The 27,587-nt window shown below is 42.3% G+C and overlaps 1 protein-coding gene across 1 annotated transcript in view; it reads left to right on the top strand.

Moving 5' to 3' along the window:
• The first annotated feature begins 1,336 nt into the window (after positions 1-1,336).
• The window catches only part of OPRM1 (opioid receptor mu 1), a 224,281-nt gene continuing 198,030 nt past the window's right edge, over positions 1,337-27,587 (top strand). The window contains exon 1 of the mRNA XM_068232052.1: positions 1,337-1,718. Coding sequence (XP_068088153.1) covers positions 1,432-1,718 — 287 coding nt within the window. The 5' untranslated portion in view covers positions 1,337-1,431. The remainder of the gene's footprint in view (positions 1,719-27,587) is intronic.

Raw genomic sequence — 27,587 nt, 5'->3', positions numbered from 1 at the left:
AGTTCACAGAACCTACAATTCCTTCAATTCCTTTCTTTTCCCTTCTAAGCCAGTACCAAGAAAGCCTCCCATCCTTCTTCTAATCTCTCTCTCTTGCTTCTTCATTGATAAACATTTATGCTCAGCAGCAGCAGTTTTCTGCAGCACTATCAAAATGTGCTCATGTGTTCAAGCTACAGGCAACTGTAACACATATATTATATATACATACACACACACACTATATTATATATATATATATATATATATATATATATATATATATATATATATATATATAGCCCTCGGTAAGTTTGAAACCTGACAGCAAGGTTTAATTATTGTACAATGCATATATATATATATATATATATATATATATATATATATATATATATATATATATATATATATATATATTGTGTGTGTGTGTGTGTGTCGGGGGAGGGGAGTAGAGGCAGTGTTATCCATCTGATGCCTATTATGTGTGTTGAGGAAATGAACGTTTAGATTTTTGCTAGCTGCTTCAGCAGTGACAGGCGGGGTAAATGAATCGCTGTGTATACAGAGAGAGCTGACAGCCTTATCTCTGCATTACATGGACTACCACTAGGTTTATTGATCTGCAACTACCGCCACTCTGACAGCCGTGACACTAACATGATCAGAAGATTGAAGTATATAATATCTTAGGTGATCATAATCAAGAGATTATATACATCTGTCACTGCTGAAACTCCATGCATTTAGGTAAGGAGAGTGGATCAAATTATATACATATATATATATATATATATATATACATATATATATATATATATATATATATATATATATATATATAGATAGATATATATAGATATATCCATATATATATCTATATCTATATCTATATATAAATAAATTCACATATATATATATATATATATATATATATATATATATATATATATATATATATATATATATATATATATACATATATACACACACACACACACGTATGTATGTATGTACGTATGTATGCATATATATTCAGAGTAGTGGTGCTAGCGAGCCCCTGCTGAGGTGTATTTGCTCCTTGTAGGGGATGCTGCTCTCTCTGGGAGATTTGTAGTGATGATGAGCACGGAGGTGTGGTGTGGCTGTGAATGCAGCAGGTAGCAGCCAGTGCACATCACTACGCTGGCACTGAGAGCAGCTACAGAGACCACTGGTTTCAGCTTCAGACCTGCAGCCAGAGCGGTGGCTTGTTTCGCCTTCTCTGTCATTGCCTAGTTACTTCCAAGCTGAAAGGTTTCTCTCTGTGACTGTAAAGAGGAGGGGGAGAGGAGAAGGGGGAAGTAGCAAAGAGGAGGAGGAAGATGTGAGAGAGACTGAAGGGACTGTGGATTCATATAGCAGTCACATCCTAGCTGTCTTACCTCTGAAGTATTCCCTGCCACTGTCAAAATGGACATTACCTTGAACAGCTCCTTGCCACCTGCTGACAGCCTGCTCAACACTAGCGCAGGCAGTGCAGGTGCTGATGCCTCACTCTTTGCCATGCGATGTCCAGTAGGTGCCTTGGGTAATATGAGCAGGCTAGATGAGAACCAGTCCTTTCTGTGCAACGGACGAGACATCCCCCCTGAGGACACCAACTCCATCCTTATAGCAATCATCATCACAGCTCTGTACTCCATGATCTGCGTGGTGGGGCTTTTTGGAAATGTCCTGGTCATGTATGTCATAGTCAGGTAAGCAGATTGATACCCCCCTTCTTTGGCCATCAGCTTTCCCTCTACCCCCCCCCCCCCCCCCCCCCCTCCTTCTGCAAACCTAAAGCATCCCAGCTGCCATTGCACCTTGCACTCTGGGAAACTTTGGACTGCAGACAGGGTGCTCCTCTCTCCTGCACATACCAATAATTAGCACTTGTCACACTGTGAGAAGATCAAGCTTGTCAGGACTTAAACAAATGTGAAGAGAGAAGAGGGTTAAGTAAGGACATGCATGAGAGGGTTTAGGGATTTAAGGATGGCTTGTAAGGAAGGCAGTGTGGAGTTGGCAATGAAAAGGTTAAGGGAAAGGAGGAGGATTATTAGGAGGCACTGAGGTGTACAGGAGTGAGATTTGGAGGAGGAAATGAAGCGTTCAGGAGATGTGTTACTTTACTGAAAGGGGATTTAAAGGGAACCTATAGTGAGAGCAATACAAAGATTCTCATTCTGTTGCAGGAAATACTAGTTGTCTGGCTGTTATGCTGCTCCTTTGACTTCAGTCATATGTGAGTCCATGTAGTCAGAACACCTGATCTGCAGCCTTGCTCTGTCAAAAGGCAGAAGGATCAGGACAATTTTCAAGCAAATTATATTTTTCAGAGGGTATAAACAAAAGCACTTTCATATACCATATCTCTTGACTTTTTCATATGAAAGGTGATTCAGGCTAAATTAGTGTCAATGAACCGGATTAAATGTAGAAAAAAACATTCGGTCTCATCCAGGTTATGGTCCCTTCTCCTAGAATGTTGTGTTGCTTATATTCCTGGAGTGAAATGAACATATTAGTTCTTTAAAGAGCACCTGCAGTGTAAATTATATATTTCATTGATCATCTTCAAATGTAAAGTTAAAAGTACCTGCCGGGTCTTTTTCTCTGGAATACCGCCCAGAGCACCTGTGTCCGCCATCTTCCAGCCTATAGCCCCGCCCCTAATCAAAAAGTGCCATATCGCTTTCTTTATTCTATATCTCTGTTCACAAGGGGGCGGAACTACACACTGAAACCACTAGGAGGGATTAGGGAGAAAAGTACCCAGCACTTCGTTATAACTTTTTCTTTGAAGATGATCAATGTAATTTTTTTTTTATTTACACTGAAGGTGCTCTTTGAGGCATTTTTTGAGTAAATGTTGAGCACTTTTATAGAGTGCAACTCGCTTTGGTTAGGCACTGTGAATTATCCTAGCAGAGTTCTAGTTTACTTCAGAGGTTCAGGTATTCACTTAATTCCATACTCCAGACTGCTTTTCCACCAATCTCCATTTGAACTTAGAAAGGAGTGTGCTCTTATTTAAATGTTGCGTGCCTGAGATTGCTTAATATGTTTTATGGTTGATGAGAAATTGGAAACATGGAAGAAGAGAGTTTATATAATTTCCTGTGGATTATCCAATTGACAGTAGCTTATAGAGCATGACAAGAACATTTTAAATAAATGTATCTGGCAATTAGCAAAAGAAACCATAATATAGACACATGCAAACATAAACAGATTTGTAAACTTCCAGTTTGTAACATGGTTTAAAAAAAAACTGCATAATAAACCAATACTGTGTAGAAAATATGGTATCTTAAAAAAACAACAACAACAAAACTGATGAGTTAATATGGATTATCATTTTGACATTATGTATTGGATTATTAAATACATCTTATGCTGGCTGCCCATGCCATTTGCTTTAGATTTGATCTGACTGTCAGGTCAATTGGCTCCCATCCTATTTTGTTGATTTGACAGATCAATTTGGAAACAATCTGCACATGTTAGGGTGCATACACACATGTAATTTTGATTGGCCAATAACTGACCAATTTTACCACCTCCATGTTGCATGAGGGACAAAAGAATTTGAATACTATCAACAGATTGTGTAAGCAAGCTCTCATACTAACTTTGGCAACCACTGGTCAATCAAATTTCAATGTGTCTACCAGGCTTAAAGCTTTGCGATGCTACAGATAGCTTATTGATCAGGAATTAACTTTCTTTTAAAGCAAGTCTATTTTACTACTAAAATACTCAGTAGTAGTTTATATGTTCCATCCAGGGGCATAGCAGTATCCCCCACGTTAGTGCATGGCAGCAGTGGAGCGGAGCATTATCCATTACCTGCTCTCTAGGCAGCGATATAAGTCCTCTTCACTTCCTCTCAAGTTGACAAGTGCTGTGCAGCCATTCACCATGTGGTTTCCATCCCTGTCACATGACATGGGACCAGGGGCGTAGCAATAGGGGTTGCAGAAGTTGCGACCGCATCGGGGCTCTTGGGCCACAGGGTTGCCCCGAAGGGCCCTGCCTCAACTACAGTATTAGCTCTTTATAGGTCCTGTGCTCATAATAATCACTTCTATAGATAATTTGAATAGTAGTAATCATTAACAAACTGTTCCCCCATCCCCTTCCTGCACCTCTGACACTGTAGTTGCCATTGGCAGGTTTTGGTCCGCCAAATTCATCTGATTGTTAATAAACTTTGAGGGTGAACTTTGTTCCCCATCATTGTTCATTATTCTATACTAGGCCAATGCATATTCTTCAAAAAACTAGTGGAAACCTTCACTTTACTTGTTCAGTGCACACCAGATTGTGGAAATCTGTCTGCAAATAAAGCAAATGTCAACTTTTGTTTGCGAAGATTTGCTGATCACGGTGGACAGACATCTTTATCAGAATTTCTGGTTCCACCCAGCTGTTTCAGCCATTTCTTTTACAAATTTAAAGCATAAGTCTACTTATAAAAGTACTGAGTCTTACTCTGCCCTCCCCAAAAGCTTCTGGTTCATGTTTATTGCTGCTTTCACCTGCAGGAACCATAGGCCCAATTGCTGACAGTGTGCACAGATTGCAAATTTATCACACTGCTGCTCCTTCCAGCTGCTAAATGGTGCTGTGCTTTAGATCAGTCTTTCTCAACATTTTATTGGTCTGTACCCCTTTTAAAACCCTGTACTCACCAGGTACCCCCTAGCATAGTAATCATTATCACAAGTACCCCTTGACAAATATATATTTAATCGTACTACATGATAATTAGTTCAAAACAATTTCCAAGCATTTACTATTGCTTTTAATTAGCTAAAACACTAATTTGGTGTTGTTTAAATAAGATTTATCAAATTCTTAAACTCTACATTCGTTATTTTTGGTTAATTATATCAAGTCCGAGTACCCCCTAGAGCAGTGATGGCTAACCTTGGCACTCCAGCTGTGAGAAAAACTACGAATCCCATCATGCTTCTGCCTCCCCAAGTTATGTTTAGAGCTGTCAGAGTATTGCAATGCCTCATGGGACTTGTAGTTCCACCACAGCTGGAGTGCCAAGGTTAGCCATCACTGCCCTAGAGCCATTAGAAGTAGCCCCTGGGGTATGTGTACCACACGTCGAGAACCTAGGCTTTAGATGATAGACTATATTGATTTCAGTAGGTGGACCTTCTAAAGTGCATAGTGTAGAACAGCCTGAAGGGAGCAGTGAAGTAGTGAGTAAGCAAACTGCTCCATAGATAATCAGTAACTAGATGCACTGGTACTTGCGGGTGTGATGTCAGAAATGTAAATGAAAGCTGATGAAGGACATTTAGTAGAGTGTACATAGTAGTTCTTCTTGCCTTTTTGCCCTATAATATTTTTCTCATAATGCTGGATGTCTAAATAATTGAGCAGTTATTTTCATCTTTGCTATGGATGTACAGGGTTGTTGGATTATCGAAGAAATAAAGGAATGTGAGAGATGTGTGTATATTTAAGAGGTGCATGGAGGCTGCAATATGTATTTCCTATCAAACAATTTCAATTGCCCAGCATCCTGCTGATCTTTAATGCATCAGTACTGTCTGAATCTCACACCTGGGACAAACATGCATTAAACATCTGATCGGTATGCTCGTTCAGGTTCTATGGCTAAAAGTTTAAGATCAGCAGGACAGCTAGACAATTTGCACAGTTTAAAAGGAATTAAATATAGCAGCCTCCATATCCCTCTCACTTCAGTTGTCCTTTAAAGAGACTCTGTAACAAAATTTTGAACCTTATTTCTTCTATCCTATAAGTTCCTATAGCTGTTCTATTGTGCTCTGCCTTACTGCAGCCTTTCCCAGTTGCACAGTGGCTGTGTTATCTCTGTTATATGATCTAATCTCCTCTCCTCTGTCGGGCTCAGGCGGTCAGGCTGGAATGTGCTGTGCTGCTTGTGATTGGATAGAAGCTATACACACCCTCTCCAGGCCCCCTGCACACTCTGTATGACTCACACACTGAGCTACTCTCAGCCTATCACTTGCTATGTCTTTTGTTTGTAAACACTGCATAAAATGGCAATTACAAGCCTGGGTTGCAGCAGGGAGTGGCAGAAACAGCACAGAGGGGCCCAGGAGAACATGATGAATAGAATGGTATGCTTTTTATTGTAAGAATTTTACAGTACAGATTCTCTTTAAGATGTACAAATATTTTTTGTCTTAGGTCTGTTCTTCTCAAAACTACCAAAATAAATTATTTGGAGGCTGCATTGAGTAGCAGCACAGCTACAGTCTTTGAAAATGTAGTAAAACGCACATATTTGGATTTACGGTTTATTTATTTTTGTATAATTTTTTCTGTTGTAACATGGTCATGGAACAACAGCTAATGCATATTTATTTACAAAAATCACTGGCACTTTTTTTTACACTTTTGATGAGAAGGAAAATCACCTGCAGTATTACAGCAAAGCACATTAGCACCGTGTATGTGTAAACACTGCCATCTATAGGATGTCACATTTCCAGAAGCAGCTGGCAACAGGACTGTGCATATTATAAAGGACAACAAAAAGCACATTTGTCCTCTGAAAAATGAGCAAACAAAATACTGAAAATGCTTGCCACACTTGGAACATTTCTCTTCCTAACAGAACACAGGAAACAAAACAGCAGCCTACAGTATATTCTATTATAAACTGTTCAAACAAGGACATTGTAGTGCCTTATGCTTCAACGGCTGTCTATTTAAAAGGATTTCACTAGAGAAAGTATGATTTTACTATCTATACCATGTACTATCATGCACACTAAATACCACCAAGAAAAAACTTAGTGGAATAGGTGACTGCAAAAAGAGAACAAGTGCAGAGCGCGCTCTGGTGCATTAAACTTTTTAATGACAGCTTCCCGCATATAAAAGTTACACTTACATAAAAGTAGTAAAATCCAGCATATCGCAAATCGCATATCGCAATGGAGTGCAGGATCTCCTACTCCCGCAGCTGTAACCACCACGCTGTCAGCCCCTCCACTATGGCCAGTTGTGTAGGTGTCCAATCTCGCTCTCACCGGATACACCGGTCTGTAGCATGGGTAATCGCAAGGAGAAAAGGCAGTCATTATGTGTTTCGGCATGCCCTGCCTTCTTCAGATCTACTGCGTGAGTTGGAGATCCTGCACTCCATTGTGCGATATGCTGGATTCTACTTCTTTTATGTAAGAGTAACTTTTATATGTGGGAAGCTGTAATGAAAAAGTTTAACGCACCAGAGAGCGCTCTGCATTTGTTCTCTTTTTGCAGTCAGCTTTCAGTACACTTGGATCCCATAAGTGTGAGCGGAGCAGCAGATTTCGGTGTATTTAAGGAGTGTTTGACTTTGCCTGAGCGCAGTGTCCTTTGATTGGTTTAGTGGGAAAGGTGTGGTGATATATTGAGGTGCTGATGATATTAGGGAATACAGGAACATATTTGTCATTTTTCTGTCTGCTATATCTCACATGTGTATTCTGCTTTGAAACGATGGTCATCTGGCTGTACTACATTTGCATCTAAAGCAGGGGTCTCAAACTCGCGGCCCGCTGGCCATTTGCCGCCCTCGGTACAATATTTTGTGGCCCGCGCCGGCAAAAGCAAAAGAGACACGGAAGCGAACTATTTTACCTTATAGTTCGCTTCAGTGCTCCCAAATAATCCGCCGCATCCCCACCGCTAAATGAGGGTTGCAGAGCCCCCAAATCCCCCAGGCAAACATCCACGACTGCGCTGAGGGGCAGAGCTTCCAGTTGTAGCTCTGCCCCTCCTGACGTCAATTGCCGCACGGATCGCCGCCTCTCCCTGTCCCTCTCTGTGAAGGAAGAGTGAGAGGGGCGGGCAGAGGCGGCTATCCGCCACGATTGACGTCAGGAGGGGCAGAGCTGAAGCTGAAAGCTCTGCCCCTTCCAGGAAATGCTGGCGGATTGCCCCCCGGGCGATTTGGAGGCTCTGCAGGCCTTGTTTTGCGGCGGGGACACGGCGAATTACTTGTAATGGGAGCACTGAAGCGAACTGTAAGGTAGGACACTTCATGTTCAGAAGAAACAATTAAAACTGTTAATAATGACATTTGAGGACCTTTTTTGTGAAATCCCTTATGTGGCCCAGCCTCATCCTGACTTTGCCTCCTGCGGCCCTCAGGTAAATTGAGTTTGAGACCCCTGATCTAAAGGGACTTCAGTGAATAGAGCTGAGGTGTTAGCCTCCAGCAAAGACATTGGTTAATTAGACAATGGCAGAAGTGAAGGGTTTTGTTCTACCTTCTCTGGAGTGAGAGCTTGGAATTGACAACTGAAACATTTACCACTTCTGTTGATGAAGGCTGTTAAAGCATTGTGAAGAACTCTAGACTAGCCAGGAAGAGCCTCCTGCGTGTTAAACACTATTTCGTTGTGAGGAAATTAAATTATTGGTGGAGGTGCAAACTATATCCTTATCTTTGATCAGCTAGGAAATACTGTCAACAATGGGGTTGTCACCTGTAACTTGGACTAAGGAAGTCTTTTCATGTATGTACTAAAGTACACTTTTCACATGTGGATGTTAGATTCTGGAAATGGAATTGCTTTAAAATCTGTAAGTGTAAACAGGGTACTTGCTGTTCTCAGGATACAATCTTACCTGTGAAATCTGCAACCTTCAAAAAGCTGAAACAGGAACCCTTTGAAGTTCGCATATCACAGGAAGATTATGACAAGCGTTCGGTGATGTCACAAACAAGGAAATGGCATTAGTTCCTGGGGGCTGGGCATTAAATGCCCCAGGGGACACTTCAGACTATTTAAGCTGGTCCAGAACAGTCACAGGTATCTACTCTCGAGAGTAGCTCATTGCTAGAGATGATCCCGAGGAAATCGGTAAATACGCGTCTCTCCACAGTTGGACATTTGCGATGGTAAAAGTTCACTTTACGTTTATTCCATTTTTATTTTTGGCAACTTATCTTGTGTGTATCTTTGTAGACTCTTATTTTTGTAACTTTTATCTTTGTAACTTTTTACTTTGTTTTTGTAATCTTTTGTATATATTCTGTTCTGCATTGTTCCACTTTTTTCCCTGGAATATTAAATTATTATTTAATAAGCTTGACTTCTGCTGTACTAAACTAACACTCATAGCCTAGAAGAGATTGAAGTTTGTATAAGTCCGTGCCTGATTGTATGATTGAGCGACACTACCGTATAAGATTGTAATTGCATTGTGTGTGGGGCGTTTGTCATACGTTGGCCTAAAGCGCGCAGCTGACCCAACGTACGAAAACGCCAGTGCGAGTAGCTCAATAGCTGAGTGGCTAACAGTATCGTTCGGAACGACTGTTAGTGGTTTTGCTTCACTACAGTGTAAGATTGCAACTGTGTGTGTGTGTGGGTGCGTGGCGTTGCCGTATTTGGCCTAAGCGCAAAGCTGACCCAAATACGAAAACGTGGATTGCGCGCTGAGGACTCGACAGCAGAGTGGAAGTGTCTAGCGAACCGCTAGTGGTGGCAGTGAGAGGTGTTCTGAGGGGTCCCAGCCTTGTTTGTAGCTCGAATAAGGCTGCTCCCCGCTTGATCTGGTCAAACCCGCAGTCGGGAACCGTATGCGCAGGCGTGCCGCGGGCCGGTTCCTGACAAAAGGTACCAGTGTACTATATCTACCTGTCCTGAAGGTGCAAAGGGAGTGCATGATGCATAGCTCACAACTGTCCCTCTTTTGGAGGGACAGTCCCTCTTTGGAAACCTGATCCCTCTATCTCCCTATTTTGTCCCTATTTTGGGACTGATGTACATACCTAAGTAAATATATGTATTTTTTCTACTGGCAAATGTGTTTAATTGGCTACAAACTTAATTCCCATCCTATAAATTGATATATTTCTCATTTTCAAATGTTAATATGAAGGAAAATGGACAAAGATATAAAGGACCGGTGTGGTTTAAACTATAAATCAACATTTTTCCTTATGAAATCTTTATTGTATGTGTGACTAGGGATGTGCCAGGGGCGTGCCTAGGGTGTGCCAGGGGTGTGGCTTAAGTGTACCTTTGTCTAATCTGAAAAAGTTGGGAGGTATGCATGTCGTCTGGCAGCAGAGGCTGGAAATACAGCACACTAAGGGTCAAAATTTCAGGACAGAATAAAAAACAATTTCTAAAAATACCACTATTAAATGTCATGTTAGCCACAGGAAACGCAATATTATTGTTGTGACCGAGGGTTCACTTCAAGCTGAATTCCTACAAATAAAGCCTGTACTTTGTTATCCCTCTAAACTCTCATGTCATTATAACCCGCTTTTATCCTAGCCCCGCACCAAAGACTATTGTCACTGTTTGAAATTCAGCTTCTTGTTTATGCCATGGTAAAGCTGAGTCACAACATTTATAAAGTACACACTAGGCCCTTCACGTTAAAAGGTAAGGTATAGTGAAAACTATTACTATCTACATGTCCTGTTAGGAAGAATACTCCATTTTTCTTGCTCCCAGACGTATTTTGTTTCTGGGTATTGAGAACTCCATCCAGAGTATTTTCAGCAGCTAATAGAAAGGGCACAGCCCAGACTGACAGAGCGCTGGACCTTGCCTAGCAGGCTATAACTGGGAGTATGGGTGCTTTTACTTGGTTGCCCTGGTAAACTTTCTCTTCCGAGGGACATTATGGACCTTTATTATTGGCATGGCAATAATGTACGCCTTAAAGTGGTACAAAACCCTGACATAATATTCAATAAAAACATGTTTTCCTACTTTTTATATGCCACTAGTAAGACCCAGCCCGTTTAAAAATGGGCTCTAGGTTTACGGCCACCGCCAGTGCGCATGCGTGTGCATGCTGCGCACGCAACCACCGCGCGCCCGAGCACGTGCCCACACTCCTCGCTCGCCCGAACCCGCCCACCTCGCTCACCCGTCCAGTCCCTGGTCCCAGCTGTCTGTTACTGCGCACATGCGCAGTAACAAAAATCCTGGGACACAGGGACAAAACTGCTGGACGCAGCGACACTTAGCTTTTATTAGGTAGGATACGGTTATCATATTTGCTTTTGTGCATAAGTATTATTATTCGTTTAGAAATTACAAGTTTCCAAAGTACACTTTTATTGGTCTGAGAGCTGACTTTGCATTTTATTCATAACAGGTTTATTCATCTTTTAATTTAAGCAGAAATACTTGCTTAATGTCCGTCTGTTCAGCAGAGGCTGCACAGTCAGAGAATGTGTCACATTCCTCACTTGATACAATAAGGGCCCGTTTCCACTAGAGCAAATCCGCATGCGTTGCCCGCATGCGGATTCGCATAACCAATACAAGTGGATGGCCCTGTTTCCGCTTGTCAGTTTTCTTCAGCTTTTTTCTGTGCAGGATTTTTCTGCACGGCAGAGCCCGCAGAAAAAAAAGTGGTAGTATATAATATGCTTGTAATGCTGCGAAGGCATACTCTGAGTCAGCGTGTGTGCTCCAGACTATGTAGCTGGGTAATGGAAGAGGCTCCACAGATGGACACAGGAGTAATGAACAAAGGAGCAAGATTGAACAAATAGTAATGAACAAAGGAGCAACTGCAGCTCTGGGCCGCCTATCAGGCTTGATGCTAAGTGATACAATACACAAAAGACGTAGTCAGTAACAGGCTTGGGTCATACATGTTAATTTGTCAGCCGTATTGGAAGGATTAGGAAGATTCATAGTCGAAAGGCAGGCAATGGTCGGTATAAAATACAATATATAATATTACAAACTGACTGACTAGAGTACATATATATCGTGCTGATGCGCAATATATGAAATGTGGCTCTCAAATAACTCACTAGCTAAAGCACAAGTAATGACAATTAACAAGACAGACAGGCAGAAGGAATGCACAACCAATCTAGTCACTGTTTCAGCGACGGCAACATTCACACTGAGATAGACAAGACTAACAGGTAGGAGCGAAACTAATGGCAACCGCTGCTATAGCTCGTCCTCAAGAACAAGGCAAGAATAAGGCTAGAAGGAATACTACCAGTCACCAACATGGTGCTGGCAGAATTCAAACTATCAGAATCAGAAGGACTTTACTGACCCCCGCAGGTCAGCAAACGTCCAGCAGACATGAAAATACAGAACAAGGCATTATACATTTTTATAACTACTACTTTCACAGCATAGACCCAAACAACCACTCAGAGAGCTGAACGCTATATCGGGCGGGGTCTGAAATGGGAGGCAGACTTTTATGCTGGCATCAGCCAATGGATGCAGGTATGCAAATTCCCACACAGCTGAATGGTAATCATTCAATCCTGAGCTGGCTTGATTACCATTTGCTAGCTGAAAGACTAACATAACAAATGCATGCAGTGCTATGCAACAACATGCGTGCAGGAAACCCAGGGCTGTCTGGCTGCAGTTCAACTGCAGTAAACCATAGGAGTAATCCTGACAGCATCCTGAACTGCAGAGTGATTGCAAATGACAAAGGCTCATACACACATCAGACCATAGTCTTTTGAAAATGAAAGATCACAGACCAATTTTACCCCCTTCCATGTAGTATGAGAGCCATACCTACACAGTCTATTCTATGGAGCTGAACTCCCCATCAGACAGAAATATTTGCAAGATGCTGCACACAAAGATGCTGTAGACATTCAATAGATCAGTATCTGCAAAAGTTCTGTTCCTGCCAAAGATCCGTTCCTGCAAAATGCATTCATAGTCTATGAGATCTGCAGATCATCATACACACCTTGTTTAACAGACATTCATCTGCAGATCAGATCCACCAGGATGGATTTTCAGATCGGCAGATGATTGTCTGCTCTGCAGATAATTGTCAGTTAAACAAGGTATGTATGATGATCTGCAGATCTCATAGACTATGAATGCATTTTGCAGGAACGGATCTTTGGCAGGAACAGATCCTTTGCAGATACTGATCTTTTGTGTCTGTACAGCATCTGTGTGTGCAGCATCTTGCAAAGATTTTTTTCTGGTGGGGAGTTCAGCTCCATAGAATAGACTGTGTAGGTATGGCTCTCATACTACATGAAGGGTGGTAAGATTGGTCTGTGATCTTTCATTTTCAAAAGACTATGGTCTGATGTGTGTATGCGGCCTTAGACTCACTGCGAATGCGCAACCAAATGCAAGCTGACAAGTCAGAACTGCTCAGTTGCAGCTCCACTGCAAGCGACAGGACATGCTACAGGAGAGATCCTGACAATGCTGTAAGTAATATTTTTGAGCAAAGAAGAAATGCTGGGTTTCATTCCGCTTTAAGTTGAATACTCACCACCTGACGGAGGAAGATGGATTCAGTGATGTCACCCTGACGACTAAAGGTCCATGATCCATCTTCCGGTCGGCAGACACACAAAATTGGTGCAAACAGAAGTTAAGCAATCACGGTACTTTGCGCAGAGTCGTCAGGGATCTTAAAGATCCACCGTGATGGTCATTATTGCCACTTAACGTCGTTCGTGTGATTGTGCGCCTGTACAATCACTTGCCGCTTAAAGATACGCCAAAAAAATGTTGGGAAAATTATTTAGCGCGTATGTAATTTATAAATGTTGGTGACTTTATAAATGTCAGCATTCATTGTTTAAGTTAGATACACAACAAGCAGTAATGTAAAATAATGAGAAATTTATTTTGTGAAGAGGCTGCAGTACCTCAGCCATATTTTTACTAGCTGGTGGTGCGCGCTATGCTTCAAGGGCAAGAAGTGCACTGCAATCTCTCTGGACGGTGCCACCTCAGATTGCAGGATTGCACCAATTAGATTGTACCAATCAGATTGTACCAATAGCATTGCATGGTTGGACCAATAATTGTTAAATTTCATTGGTCCAATCAAATGGGACAAATTGAATTGCATGGCTGTGTCAATCAGATTGGACCAATCACATTGCACAACTAAGCCACTCAGATTGCCCCAAACATATTACTGAATTGGACTAATGGTGGCTACTAATGATCCAATCTTTTTCATCCAATCTTACCATTTCTAAGTGTTATATAAGGGAACTGCCTACTTTATCCATTCAAAATATTCACTCTAATGCTGGGTACACACTATGAGATTTTATGGTCGATTTACTGTCAGATCGATTATTTTCAACATGGCCGATTTGCATTTCGATCGATTTCCGAGCATTTTCCGATTGATTTCTGTTAACTTTAATAGGAAATCGATCGAAAATGCTCAGAAATCGATCGGAAAGCAAATTGTAAATAATCAATCTGACAGGAAATTGGCCAGAATATCTCATAGTGTGTACTCAGCATTATACTACATAGATTTGGTAAAATTGGTGTAACGATTGGTGTCAGCAAAACAGATTTTCTGATTATTGGTGATCTGCAGTATCACCAATAATACAGATTCTATACATGATTATGTGGTGATCTGCAGAATCACCAATAATACTAGTATAGCCAGACTCAGGACAACCAATGTGAAATAGTGTTTGGTGCAACAGTAATGAGGAAGAGGAGGTCTCCCGAGGAGCGGGTGACTCAGACAGTACTGCAGCCAATGATCACCCGAGGAGCAGGTACCACCAACTGTGCTACAAAGGATGATCACCTGAGGAGCAGGTGATTAAGACTATACTGCAGCTAGTGGACACCTGAGGAGCAGGTGTTACAGACAGTGCTGCAATGGATGATCACCTGAGGAGCAGGCGATTAAGACTACAGATCCCTCACCAGTGGCTAGGCCCACTGGTGAGGACAAAAAGGTCAGACAAGCAGAGTAGGCAATGTACGGACAGATTAAGTACAAAGACAGAAGGCAGATTCAGTGTTAAGTTCAGGCAGAGTCGGCAACAGGAATCAGATGGGCAGAGGTACAGAATCAACAAGCAGGAGAATAGTCAAAGGAAGCAGAAGGTCATAACAGATAATACAATGCAATTAGTACTTTAAAGTGACTCTGTAACAAAAATTACAACGTTTTTTCTACCATCCTACAAGTTCCTAAACCTATTCTAATGTGATCTGGCTCACTGCAGCTCTTTCTACTATAACCATCTCTGTAATAAATCAATGTATCTTTCCCCTGTCAGACTTGTCGGCCTGTGTCTGGAAGGCTGCCAAGTTCTTCAGTGTTGAACTGTTCCTCTATGCACACTCCAGTGTGTGTTTTATTTACATAAGCCAGCAGCTTCTCTGCTATCTTATCAGTGATAGAAGAGAGCTGGATAAAAATCCTCCTCTGGAGGCTGTGAAAGGAGTTGGTCTGTCACATACTGAGGAATTAACGACATAGGCAGAGCTGTCTGCAGGAAGCCTGTAATGTTCAGTGCATGAGAGAAGCTGGGGACAGAAGGTAAACACACACAAATGATCTCTTGAGATTCAGAAGTAAGGCTGTATACAGCCTGCTTGTGTATGGATGTATTTTCTATGTGTGGACATGCTGTACATCAACCTACTTCCTGTTTTGGTGGCCATTTTGTTTGTTTATAAACAAACTTTTTAAAACAGTTTTTGACTACTTTTAATGCGGCGGGGAGCGGTGAAATTGTGACAGAGGGTAATAGGAGATGTCCCCTAACGCACTGGTATGTTTACTTTTGTGCGATTTTAACAATACAGATTCTCTTTAAGCTATCAACAGAATCTGGCTAAGTGTGGATCCCCAGCTCCAGCTGGTTCTAGCACACTTTGGGATCTGATTAAGGTCTGAGCGCTAACACGTTAGCATTCACAACAGCAGACACGGAGCAACTGACAGAGTAGTACTATATATACAGAGATGCTCCACAGCGCCGCCCCAGTCACTCAGCCAATCCAAAGTACCTTTGGAGTCAGCTGACTAGGCAGATCAGCTGACTCCCCTTCTATTCGCATAAAGGTCCTGTTGCCTGGCACGCGCGCGTAGCCCTCAATCTATGTGCAATAGAAGGACCAGGCAGAGCACCAGCATGTAACTGCACGGCAGAGGCCGCCAGCTGATACGCGGAGATAGCCGCCATGCCGCTTGCCTCTGCGGCGGTATCTCCGCTATCTATTACAATTGAATGAAAAAGATTGGATCATTAGTGGCCACCTTAATCCGATTTAGCCATTAAGATTGGACTATTTAGATTAGATCAGTCATATTGCATGAATGGACCAATGAGACTAGACCAATCAGATTGGACCAACTGTGCAGTTCGATTAACCCAATCTGTCTTTGTTTAATAGTGACCTTAGTCATCCTGTGACTGACTCCCAAGTTGGAGGACCCTACCATTAACATTCTAAGAACAGCTGCAGCTTAAATTTTCCCATCCTACCTAATAGGCAAGTGTCCCTGCATCTGTCCATGTGTCAGTGCTTTTTAGCACTGTGCATGTGCAGGGACAAGATGCAGATACACTGCCGAGAGCCGGAGGAGGACGGGGCCAGAAGAAGCAGTCGTGCGTGCGTGGGTGGCGGGTGCTGCGCGGCTGGCTGCGTGCGTGCGTGCGTCAGATTACTGACAGACCTAGCCCATTTTTAAACGGGCTAAGGTCACTAGTTTAAAATAAATGGCTAAAATTTGATTAGGTGTCCACCCACTTTTTCCAGTTACCCACTGACAGACTGGCTGTCAAGGTTGAAGATACTGTCATTAACAGGGCAAGAATGGCATCAATTTAATTATTCCCATGGAATATCCATAGGTTGATTGGCTGTAGTAGGCTCTGCCCACTTTTCTTTCATTTGAACCCATCACCCAATGACCGACTGTGTCAAATATGGAGACATAAAATGAGAATGATAGCATTTTACATTTTCCCATTGAGGTAAATGGTTGAAACCTGATTGGCAGATTGTGGTTCCATGCACTTTTACAATGATAGAAACTAGCTCATTTTTGATTGGTTGTTTTTAGTGCTGCCCACTTTAGGGCATCCCCAAAAAATGCCATTTTGTTTTGCGTTGACATCAAGAACAGTTGGTCCAAGTTTAGTGACTATAGCTTTAAAACTGCAACCCCCCCCCCCCCCCCCCCCCAAGTTTAGAAACTAGCTTTTAAGCTGTACAAGTGGCAGCATTTTAGAACATTTTCTGTGTCAGAGTCCCTAAAAAAGGGTCTTCGGTAGTCCACTCTACCAGCGTGGAGGGTGGGATTGCTTATTAAAGCATAAGCAACGTAGTTTGCTATGAGGAGAAGAAGGGGTGCTTGCTGGTTTAGGAGGATTTACATATAGAAAATGGGGGGGGGGGGGGAGGCAGAAGGAATTACAGACACACAGCGGTCAACTTTGAAACTATTATTATAGATATAAGTTATCCACTCTTTGGTGAAAAGCTGGTGGATCTTAGAATACGCTGGTGTGCAGGGATTGATGGTAAATCTGCTATAGAGCTGAGTGCTTTATCATATTTTTTTTCAAAAAAGGGCTGGTGTCTAACCAGATAGGTTACAATTATCCTAAAGCAAAAAATTTTCCGCTGCAGTCAAAAACAGAAAAAAAGGTAACTAATTAAAAATGCAGCAGAGTTTGCCTCTTTCTACAATTCTAAATGTTATGTTAGCATTTAAAACAAAGCATGTTCCCAATGCACTGCAATAACAACCTATTAAAGCTATAGCTACAGTTTTATAATGTAGAGTCTGCATGATGTGTACAGCGCTCCCCATTATGTGATTTAACACAGTAGCCAGTAGCTGGCTTTGAGCGGCAGTAACCTTTCTCTAATTGCTGCTATTGTATTGCTCTACTTACAAGACAGACTGTGCTAAGAGTCTGTCCTATTGTCAGAGAGCCTGTCAGGAAATCAAAGAGGCTGTCGTGTTAAAGGGAATGCATGGTGTTATTTTAGCACGTTCATTTACTGTGTGTAGTATTAAAACACCTTTTCCTTAGTATTAAATATTACAAGTAATGGTTCGTTTTTTGTGCAACTCTACCTGCTGCTGGTTTTACTGCAAGCAGAAAGTTTGCCTTGTTAACGACTGCAGAAAAAAAAGACCTCTCTGTTTTCTTAAAGCGGATCCGAGATGAAAAACTAACTATAACAAGTAACTTGTCTATATATCTTATCTAAAGTTTACACAGCAAATCTAGCTGCAAACAGCTTTAATAGAATATGATTATTTATTCCTGTGATACAATGACAGCAGCCATGTTGTTTGTAAACATTACACAGAGGCAGGCTTATCTGTATCTTGAGCAAAAAAACCTAATCCCCCCTCCTCCCCTCTGCCTCTGAAATCTCTGGCTAGTAATACCTCCTCCTCCTCCTGCCCAGACTGAGCTCCCATGAGCCCTTGCTACTGTCTGAAAGTGCCTTGGCTCTCTGAAAACCTCTGGGCGTGGCTTGTTTCGTTTATAGGTAATTAGAGTATTAAAACAAAAACAAAAAAGTATTTGGCTTGAGGAATGCCCTATAAGCAATAGGAAAGGAACACAATTATGCAACGAGTAAAAGTTCATCTCGGATCCACTGTAAGGCCTCTTTTCCAAGGACTGTTGAGCTGTGTGCTCAGCAAGCAGTTACCAGGCAGCAGTGAACAGTTACCAGGCAGCAGTCAGCAGTTGTGAGAGTTTGGGAGGCATTTCACTGCCTATCAACAGTCCGTGAAAAAGAGGCCTAAATTGTAAAGGTAGCCACCAGTTAGCCATACATCTAGTGATTTTGCTTCAATCAACACAGTGATTGACTTTATTGGTTAATCAACTTCAGTGTGGATGTTTGAAAGTCGATGGCCTAGTGGCCCACACACTACAACTGATAGCCTATGCGATTTACCTTCACTAATCGATCTGACCGATGTTGTGCCTCCATGCTCTGAATGCAAAAATCATTTGTCAATTGAATAATATGTGAACAGTCAACCGATACCTTCCATCCTGCTGGATCGAACAAGTTGGTCAATTCAACATTATATGGGTCATACTGGAACACACTCAATTCTCTATCAAATTGATAGCTTCTCTGAGCTACTGGACTCACTGAGTTGAATACAGTCCTGTTTTCTGAAGCACTTAAACCGCTAAGAAACCATGAGAGACAGCTTGAGAAAAGGTTTTACAACAGAAAAGTTGAAAGGTTCATTATTTCTGCATTGTTTTATAGCTTAAGAGACAGAGTGTGGGGTTAAAACTTCAATTGTAAAAGTATGATGCAATGTTATATAAAAAAAAAGTCGTATAACTAAAAACAACAATATGAGACTTTTGTTTGCTACTAATGCTCTATCCATGATCCGTACTACACATACAATTCATTACATTCTTTGTTTTTTTTTTTCACTTTAGATTTGTTTATGTCTTTGAAACATCTTGACTGATAGAGCCCTAGTGTCCACTATGGAAGTATGTTATCTTCATCACACTGGATTAAAGCAAGGCCCTAGGTGTATACTATTTACAGAGGCTGCCAATCACACCAGCAGAAATTGTTGCAAATGAATGTCACGTTTTAATTTGAAATATTTCATATTTTCATGATGTAAAATTATTTTTACATTTTCAACTTTACTGCTAATTAAAGGGGGTCTGTGGAGGGGTTCAAAAGACAAAAGCTGACACTTACCTGGGGCTTCTATTGGTCCCCTGCAGCTGTAATGTCCTGCGCCGTCCCTCCTCCGATCCTCCGTTCCCCACCGCCGGTCCCAGTCTAATATTCTTCTCAATTAAGGAATAGTGCTTGTTCTCACGCGTGTCATCAGGAGCTTACTGCGCAGACGCAGTTTTTTGTACTGAAACTGCGCAGTAAGCTCCCGATGATGCGCGAGGGAGCGAGAAGAATGGACCGGCGGCGGGGAACGGAGGATCGGAAGGGGGGCGCCTTGGGACATTACAGCTGCAGGGGGCCGATAGAGGCCCCAGGTAAGTGTCGGACTTTGTAATTTGAACCCCTTTAAGAAAATACTGTGTTAGAAAAATCAACATCAAACATTGCACTACCATGAAAGAGACTACTACATTTTCATATGGACTATCAGGATGTCATGTCAGGGATGCTGCCATTTCACGTTATTAGAAGAGAACCTACACATGTCTGAAACACAGCCTGTGAGAGAGACTACCCACTTGAATGGAGCAGTTGTTTTCAGTAGATTGCCTGGAGCATAGATTGAAGATGCGGTCACGTCAGAATGTCAGATTGGTCCAACATCTGTCAGGTTTATATTTCTGTCCCCAGTTATTGTAAGACTCACACAATACTCACATTACTGGAGTTATTGGTGTAACAAATTGAGGCAAATACCTTCTAACATATACTCAGACAGCAGAAACAACATGACAGACTAAACTACTGAGGGCCCTATTACACTTAACCACTTGAGGACCGCCCCCAGCCGATGGGCGGCGGCAAAGTCCGGACCCAAACGACCGCAATACGCCCATCGGCGGGGGCAGCTGCGGGAGTGGCTATGCGGCGATCGCGTCATTCGTGACGCGATCAGCCGCCGGGGACTGGCTCCGCCCACCGTTCGCTGTAACCCGCCGGCCGTTCGGAAGCGCCGGCGGGTTACTAGCACCCGGATCGCCGCTGCACGCATGTATAATAGGCTTTGTAATGTATACAAAGCCTATTATACTGGCTGCCTCCTGCCCTGGTGGTCCCAGTGTCCGAGGGACCACCAGGGCAGGCTGCAGCCACCCTAGTCTGCACCCAAGCACACTGATTTCCCCCCCCTGCCCCCTAATCGCCCACAGCACCCCTCAGACCCCCCCCTGCCCACCCCCCAGACCACTGTTTGCACCCAGTCACCCCCCTAATCACCCATCAATCACTCCCTGTCACTATTGTCACAGACCGCTAGGCCGGTCTGCGGATGGGGTAAATCGATCAGCGTCAGAAATCCTCTTACACGGTCATTTGTTCATCACGAAGGGTAACCCGCGTTCGCAATTTGATGAACTGACTCGCGAAGGGAGCGTTCTGATACCAACCGAATCACTCCACACACATATACAATTCAAAGATCTGCCACCAAGCGAGTTACACAGCCCGCTACTGTAATTATACTAGGACTTGGAGAACACTTTAGTAACCCCTAGCAATATGCAGGAACCTGGGTCAGATCGTTATATCTGGGCCGGGTTCTCGTATACGGGTTGTAGAGGTGTATACTTCTATTAAACACAGGGTAGCGAGTTCAGGAGAATAGGTACGATTGTGTATGTTCAGCAACAGGTCATAACCGCTAAACGATTTTTAAACGTTTAATAACACAAATGCATTACATACAGTTATATACACCTATTAACATATAAAACACAGAGCTTAAAAATAAAAGGAATAAAATCAGAAAGTTCTTACTTAGTTAGCTGAGCAGTCCATTTGAATCATGAAGAAAATAGTCCAGTTTAAAAGTAGGCATTCAGTTTAAAAGTCCTTTGTATACTGCAGGCGCTGGCTCTCCTTAGCGCCGGCATAGACGTTCCTTAGTCGATGGAATTTGGAGTGGGGTGGAGTTCCTTGCAAACGCTTTTTACTGACCAGAGTTTTGGGGCGGTCACTACCTGGAAAGTAGGTGTGTTTGAGGCAGGGTTACCTCCTGAAAGTCAGGTTGCCACCCCCAGACTTGGAGCAAGGAATGTACCAATTATTAATAATTTGTGTAATTCCGCCCCAGATGGGTGCATCGCAAATGCGCGACCATATTCATAAGCAGCATGCGACTCTGTGTTAAATGAGTCTATACACGCCTAGTCTGTCGAATTTGCTCTACGCAGGCCGGATAAAGTGGTTTCTATATGGATCCCTGATAGCTAGAAACGTGCACTTTAGGTGAACGATAGAACTGTTTCCTAGGTATCAGAAAATGTAATTTTGGTCTTGCTGTGCCAAACCTATTTTGAATTATTAATAAAGTAAATGTTCCCATTGTGTGAAGCTATGAGTTTTTGGAGGGAAATTTGAATCTCAACCAGTTTGAGGAGGTTTTCCTTTTGGGGAAAGATGAGCTGTAGCCAAATGGCTTCTCCCCAGGGAAGCTAGCCACGTGTGACATTTTTTCCTGACACAGGATGTGGGGGGAAGGTTACTGTACACAGTAAGAGAGAGGGAAATTGACATCTATTGTGCATTTACCCAAGACTGACAGGAACTGTGCACGACCATGCGAAAGTCGATGGCGATTTTGCGCACAACTTTCCGTAATGTCCGTCACAACTATCTGTACACGCTATATTTTTTTTTAGTCCCTAATCTGCCCCCTACTCCCTCCTGATCACCCCCCCACCCCTCAGATTCTCCCCAGACCCCCCCCCCCCCCTGTGTACTGTATGCATCTATCCTCCCTGATCACCTGTCAATCACCCGCCAATCACCCGTCAATCACCCCCTGTCACTGCTACCCATCAATCAGCCCCTAACCTGCCCCTTGCGGGCAATCTGATCACCCACCCACACCAATAGATCGCCCGCAGATCCGACATCAGATCACCTCCCAAGTGCAGTGTTTACATCTCTTCTCTCCTCTAAACACCCACTAATTACCCATCAATCACCCCCTATCACCACCTGTCACTGTTACCCATCAGATTAGACCCTAATCTGCCCCTTGCGGGCACCCAATCACCCGCCCACACCTCAGAACGCCCTCAGACCCCAGCCCTGATCACCTCGCTAGTGCATTGCTTGCATCTATTTCCCCCCTCTAATCACATCTTGAGACACCCATCAATCACCTCCTGTCACCCCCTAGCATACCTACCCATCAGATCAGGCCCTAATTTGCCCCGTGTGGGCTCCTGGTCACTCGGCCAAACCCTCAGATCCCCCTCTGACCCCCTTCCGATCACCTCACCAGTGCATTGATTGCATCTATTTTCCCCTCTAACCGCCCCCTGAGACACCCATCAATCACCTCCTGTCACCCCCCTAGCACTCCTATCCATCAGATCAGGCCCAAAACATCCTGTCATCTAAGAGGCCACCCTGCTTATGACCAGTTCCACAAAATTTGCCCCCTCATAGACCACCTGTCATCAAAATTTGCAGATGCTTATACCCCTGAACAGTCATTTTGAGAAATTTGGTTTCCAGACTACTCACAGTTTTGGGCCCGTAAAATGCCAGGGCAGTATAGGAACCCCACAAGTGACCCCATTTTAGAAAGAAGACACCCCAAGGTATTCTGTTAGGTGTATGATGAGTTCATAGAAGATTTTATTTTTTGTCAAAAGTTAGCGGAAATTGGATTTTTATTGTTTTTTTCACAAAGTGTCATTTTTCACTAACTTGTGACAAAAAATAAAATCTTCTATGAACTCACCATACCCCTAACGGAATACCTTAGGGTGTCTTCTTTCTAAAATGGAGTCACTTGTGGGGTTCCTATACTGCCCTGGCATTTTAGGGGCCCTAAACCGTGAGGAGTAGTCTAGAAAACAAATGCCTCAAAATGACCTGTGAATATGACGTTGGGCCCCTTAGCGCACCTAGGCTGCAAAAAAGTGTCACACATGTGGTATCGCCATACTCAGGAGAAGTAGTATAATGTGTTTTGTGGTGTATTTTTACAAATACCCATGCTGGATGGGAAAAATCTCTCTGTAAATGGACAATTGTGTGTAAAAAAAATCAAAAATGTGTCATTTACAGAGATATTTCTCCCACCCAGCATGGTTATATGTAAAAATACACCAAAAAACACATTATACTACTTCTTCTGAGTACGGTGATACCACATGTGCGACACTTTTTTGCAGCCTAACTGTGCTAAGGGGACCAAAGTCCAATGAGTACCTTTAGGATTTCACAGGTCATTTTGAGACATTTGGGTTCAAGACTACTCCTCACGGTTTAGGGCCCCTAAAATGCCAGGGCAGTATAGGAACCCCACAAGTGACCCCATTTTAGAAAGAAGACACCCCAAGGTATTCTGTTAGGTGTATGATGAGTTCATAGAAGATTTTATTTTTTGTCACAAGTTAGCGGAAATTGATATGTATTGTTTTTTTTTTTCACAAAGTGTCATTTTCCGCTAACTTGTGACAAAAAATAAAATCTTCTATGAACTCACCATACTCCTAACGGAATACCTTTGGGTGTCTTCTTTCTAAAATGGGGTCATTTGTGGGGTTCCTATACTGCCCTGGCATTTTAGGGGCTCTAAACCGTGAGCAGTAGTCTAGAATCCAAATGCCTCAAAATGACCTGTGAATAGGACGTTAGGCCCCTTAGCGCACCTAGGTTGCAAAAAAGTGTCACACATGTGGTATCGCCGTACTCAGAAGAAGTAGTATATTGTGTTTTGGGGTGTATTTTTACACATACCCATGCTGGGTGGGAGAAATCTCTCTGTAAATGGACAATTGTGTGTAAAAAAAATCAAACAATTGTCATTTACAGAGATATTTCTCCCACCCAGCATGGGTATGTGTAAAAATACACCCCAAAACACATTATACTACTTCTCCTGAGTACGGCGGTACCACATGTGTGGCACTTTTTTGCACCCTAAGTACGCTAAGGGGCCCAAAATCCAATGAGTACCTTTAAGATTTTACAGGTCATTTTGCGACATTTGGTTTCAAGACTACTCCTCACGGTTTAGGGCCCCTAAAATGCCAGGGCAGTGTAGGAACCCCACAAATGACCCCATTTTAGAAAGAAGACACCCCAAGGTATTCCGTTAGGAGTATGGTGAGTTCATAGAAGATTTTATTTTTTGTCACAAGTTAGTGGAAAATGACACTTTGTGAAAAAAACAATTAAAATCAATTTCCGCTAACTTGTGACAAAAAAAAAATCTTCTATGAACTCACCATCCTCCTAACGGAATACCTTGGGGTGTCTTTTTTCTAAAATGGGGTAATTTGTGGGGTTCCTATACTGTCCTGGCATTTTAGGGGCCCTAAACCGTGAGTATTAGTCTTGAAACGAAATTTCTCAAAATGACCTGTGAAATCCTAAAGGTACTCATTGAACTTTGGGCCCCTTAGCGCAGTTAGGGTGCAAAAAAGTTCCACACATGTGGTATCGCCGTACTCAGGAGAAGTAGTATAATGTGTTTTGGGGTGTATTTTTCCACATACCCATGCTGAGTGGCAGAAATATCTCTATAAATAGATAATTGTGTGTAAAAAAAATAAAACAATTGTCATTTACGGAGATATTTCTCCCACCCAGCATGGGTATGTGTAAAAATACACCCCAAAACACATTATACTACTTCTCCTGAGTACGGCAATACCACGTGTGGCACTTTTTTGCAGCCTAACTGCGCTAAGGGGCCCAAAGTCCAATGAGCATCTTTTGGCTTTACAGGGGTGCTTACAATTAGGCACCCCCCAAAATGCCAGGACAGTGAACACACCCCACAAATGACCCCATTTTGGAAAGTAGACACTTCAAGGTATTCAGAGAGGAGCATAGTGAGTCCGTGGCAGATTTAATTTTTTTTGTCGCAAGTTAGAAGAAATGGAAACTTTTTTTTTTTTTGTTGTCACAAAGTGTCATTTTCTGCTAACTTGTGACAAAAAATAAAATCTTCTATGAACTCACCATGCCTCTCACTGAATACTTTGGGATGTCTTCTTTCCAAAATGGGGTCATTTGGGGGGTATTTGTACTATCCTGGAATTGTAGCCCTTAATGAAACCTGACAGGTGCGCAGAAAAGTCAGAGATGCTTGAAAATGGGAAAATTCACTTTTGGCACCATAGTTTGTAAACGCTATAACTTTTACCCAATCCAATAAATATACACTGAATGTTTTTTTTTTATCAAAGACGTAGCAGAATAACTTTCGCGCTCAAATGTATAGGAAATTTTACTTTATTTGAAAAATGTCAGCACAGCAAGTTAAAAAAGTCATTTTTTTGCCAAAATTCATGTCTTTTTTGATGAATATAATAAAAACTAAAACTCGCAGCAGCAATCAAATAGCAGCAAAAGAAAGCTGTATTAGTGACAAGAAAAGGAGGTAAAATTCCTTTAAGTGGTAGGTTGTATGACCGAGCAATAAACCGTGAAAGCTGCAGTGGTCTGAATGGAGAAAAAGGCTCTGGTCCTTAAGGGGCGAAAAGACTGTGGTCCTTAAGTGGTTAATGCATTGGTATTCGTTAGTATGCGTTGGTACGCATTTTTTCCATAGCAGTGTATTGTGAAAAAGATTTCAGTTAGGTGGGAACTGTGCCATAGGAAAACATGGGCATTACTTTAACTACCTGCCGACTGCTCCATGCCAAGTGGGCCAAAGCCCCTGGACCACACCACGCCGATTGGCGTGAATGGCTTCTTATGGGGCTTGCAGGAGAGTGTGCATGCCGATGCGCGTGCATCTCCATTCTAATGATGGAACTCTGCTCCGCCTTCAGTCTCCCAGCGGTGACCGCCGCTTGGAGACTGTAAGAAGGCGAAACCACCGTCTAATAACTATGTACAGCACTGCAATCTGGGGAACACAGGTCTCTCTTATAACTACTTTTCCTTCATACTGACATTTAAAAATAAGTAAAATAATTAAGAGAATGGAAACAAAGTTAAAGAGAACCTGAAATGAGAAGAATGTGAAGGTTGCCATCTTTATTCTCTTATAAACAATGGCAGCTGCTTGGCAGTCATGCTGAGATCAGCTTTAGTTGGTTTTGAATCACACACCTACAACAACAAGCATGCAGCCAGTGGAGTCAGACCACAGTCAAAGTATCTGATCTGCATACTCATTCTGGGCCAAGTGACTTACAGTATTAGAGGCAGAGCTTCAGCACCGAAGATTGCAACCTCCACATTCCTCTCAGTGTAGGAGTCACAATATTTTCAATATTGTTAGAAGAAAAAGTGTATTGACACAGATGTGTACATCAGATCTAAAGGAGAGACAAATGAGGAAGAAATAGGGATGATGGCGGTAATGATGGGGTGGGGGCAAAAGCTGTTCCAAAAGAGAAATTGTCCCTCCAAAAATCAGCTATAGATAGGAGCCATTCAGTCACAGAGTAACTTAATAAATGTTTCTCATGTGCTTTGCCTTGTCACCACTAGCTGCTGCCATTAAAACCAAAAACTATACAGGACTTCCTTCTGGTGAAGGATGTGACAGGTTTTCTTTAAGACCATTCAAACCTACAATTTTGTAGTTTTGCCGCAATTACTAATAACTTTTTAACTCCATTAACACAAACTGCTGTTTTAAGGAACTGAATCAACTTTATTTTGGCTATTTAAATTCATGCTTATGAGTCATGAAAAATCATGCAAAAATGAGGAAAAAAATATTTCCTCCAATATTTTCTAAAAAATATCATCAAATTGTCCTGTTTATAAGAAGTGTCAGTATAGTCGTGGGAATAGAACCAGTGTGTCAGGAAATAGATATACATTCATGCTATATGCTTTGGGGATGTAGATCTATGTTGTATTCTGCACAGTGCATGATCGCTACTGCTTTAAGCAGCTTTAATCTCACTGAAAACACAGAACTAGACATTTTGCATTTCAAAATATCTTAAAAAGTATTTTGAAGTGAAAGAGCTGAAGTGAAAGAAGTGAAAGGTAATAAGTACTGTATTTTTTGGACTATAAGACTCACTTTTCCTCCCCCCAAAAAGTCACTGCGTCTTATAGTCCAAATGCAGGGAGTCCCTGACTTGTGAACATCTGCCAATTATTTAAGTATTTTTATAGCGCCGACATATTACGCAGCGCTGTACA

This window comes from Hyperolius riggenbachi, chromosome 4 (assembly GCF_040937935.1).
Source record: "Hyperolius riggenbachi isolate aHypRig1 chromosome 4, aHypRig1.pri, whole genome shotgun sequence".
Lineage (NCBI taxonomy): Eukaryota > Metazoa > Chordata > Amphibia > Anura > Hyperoliidae > Hyperolius > Hyperolius riggenbachi.
Note: the sequence above shows the minus strand (reverse complement) of the source record. Positions and strands in the feature narration are given on the sequence as shown.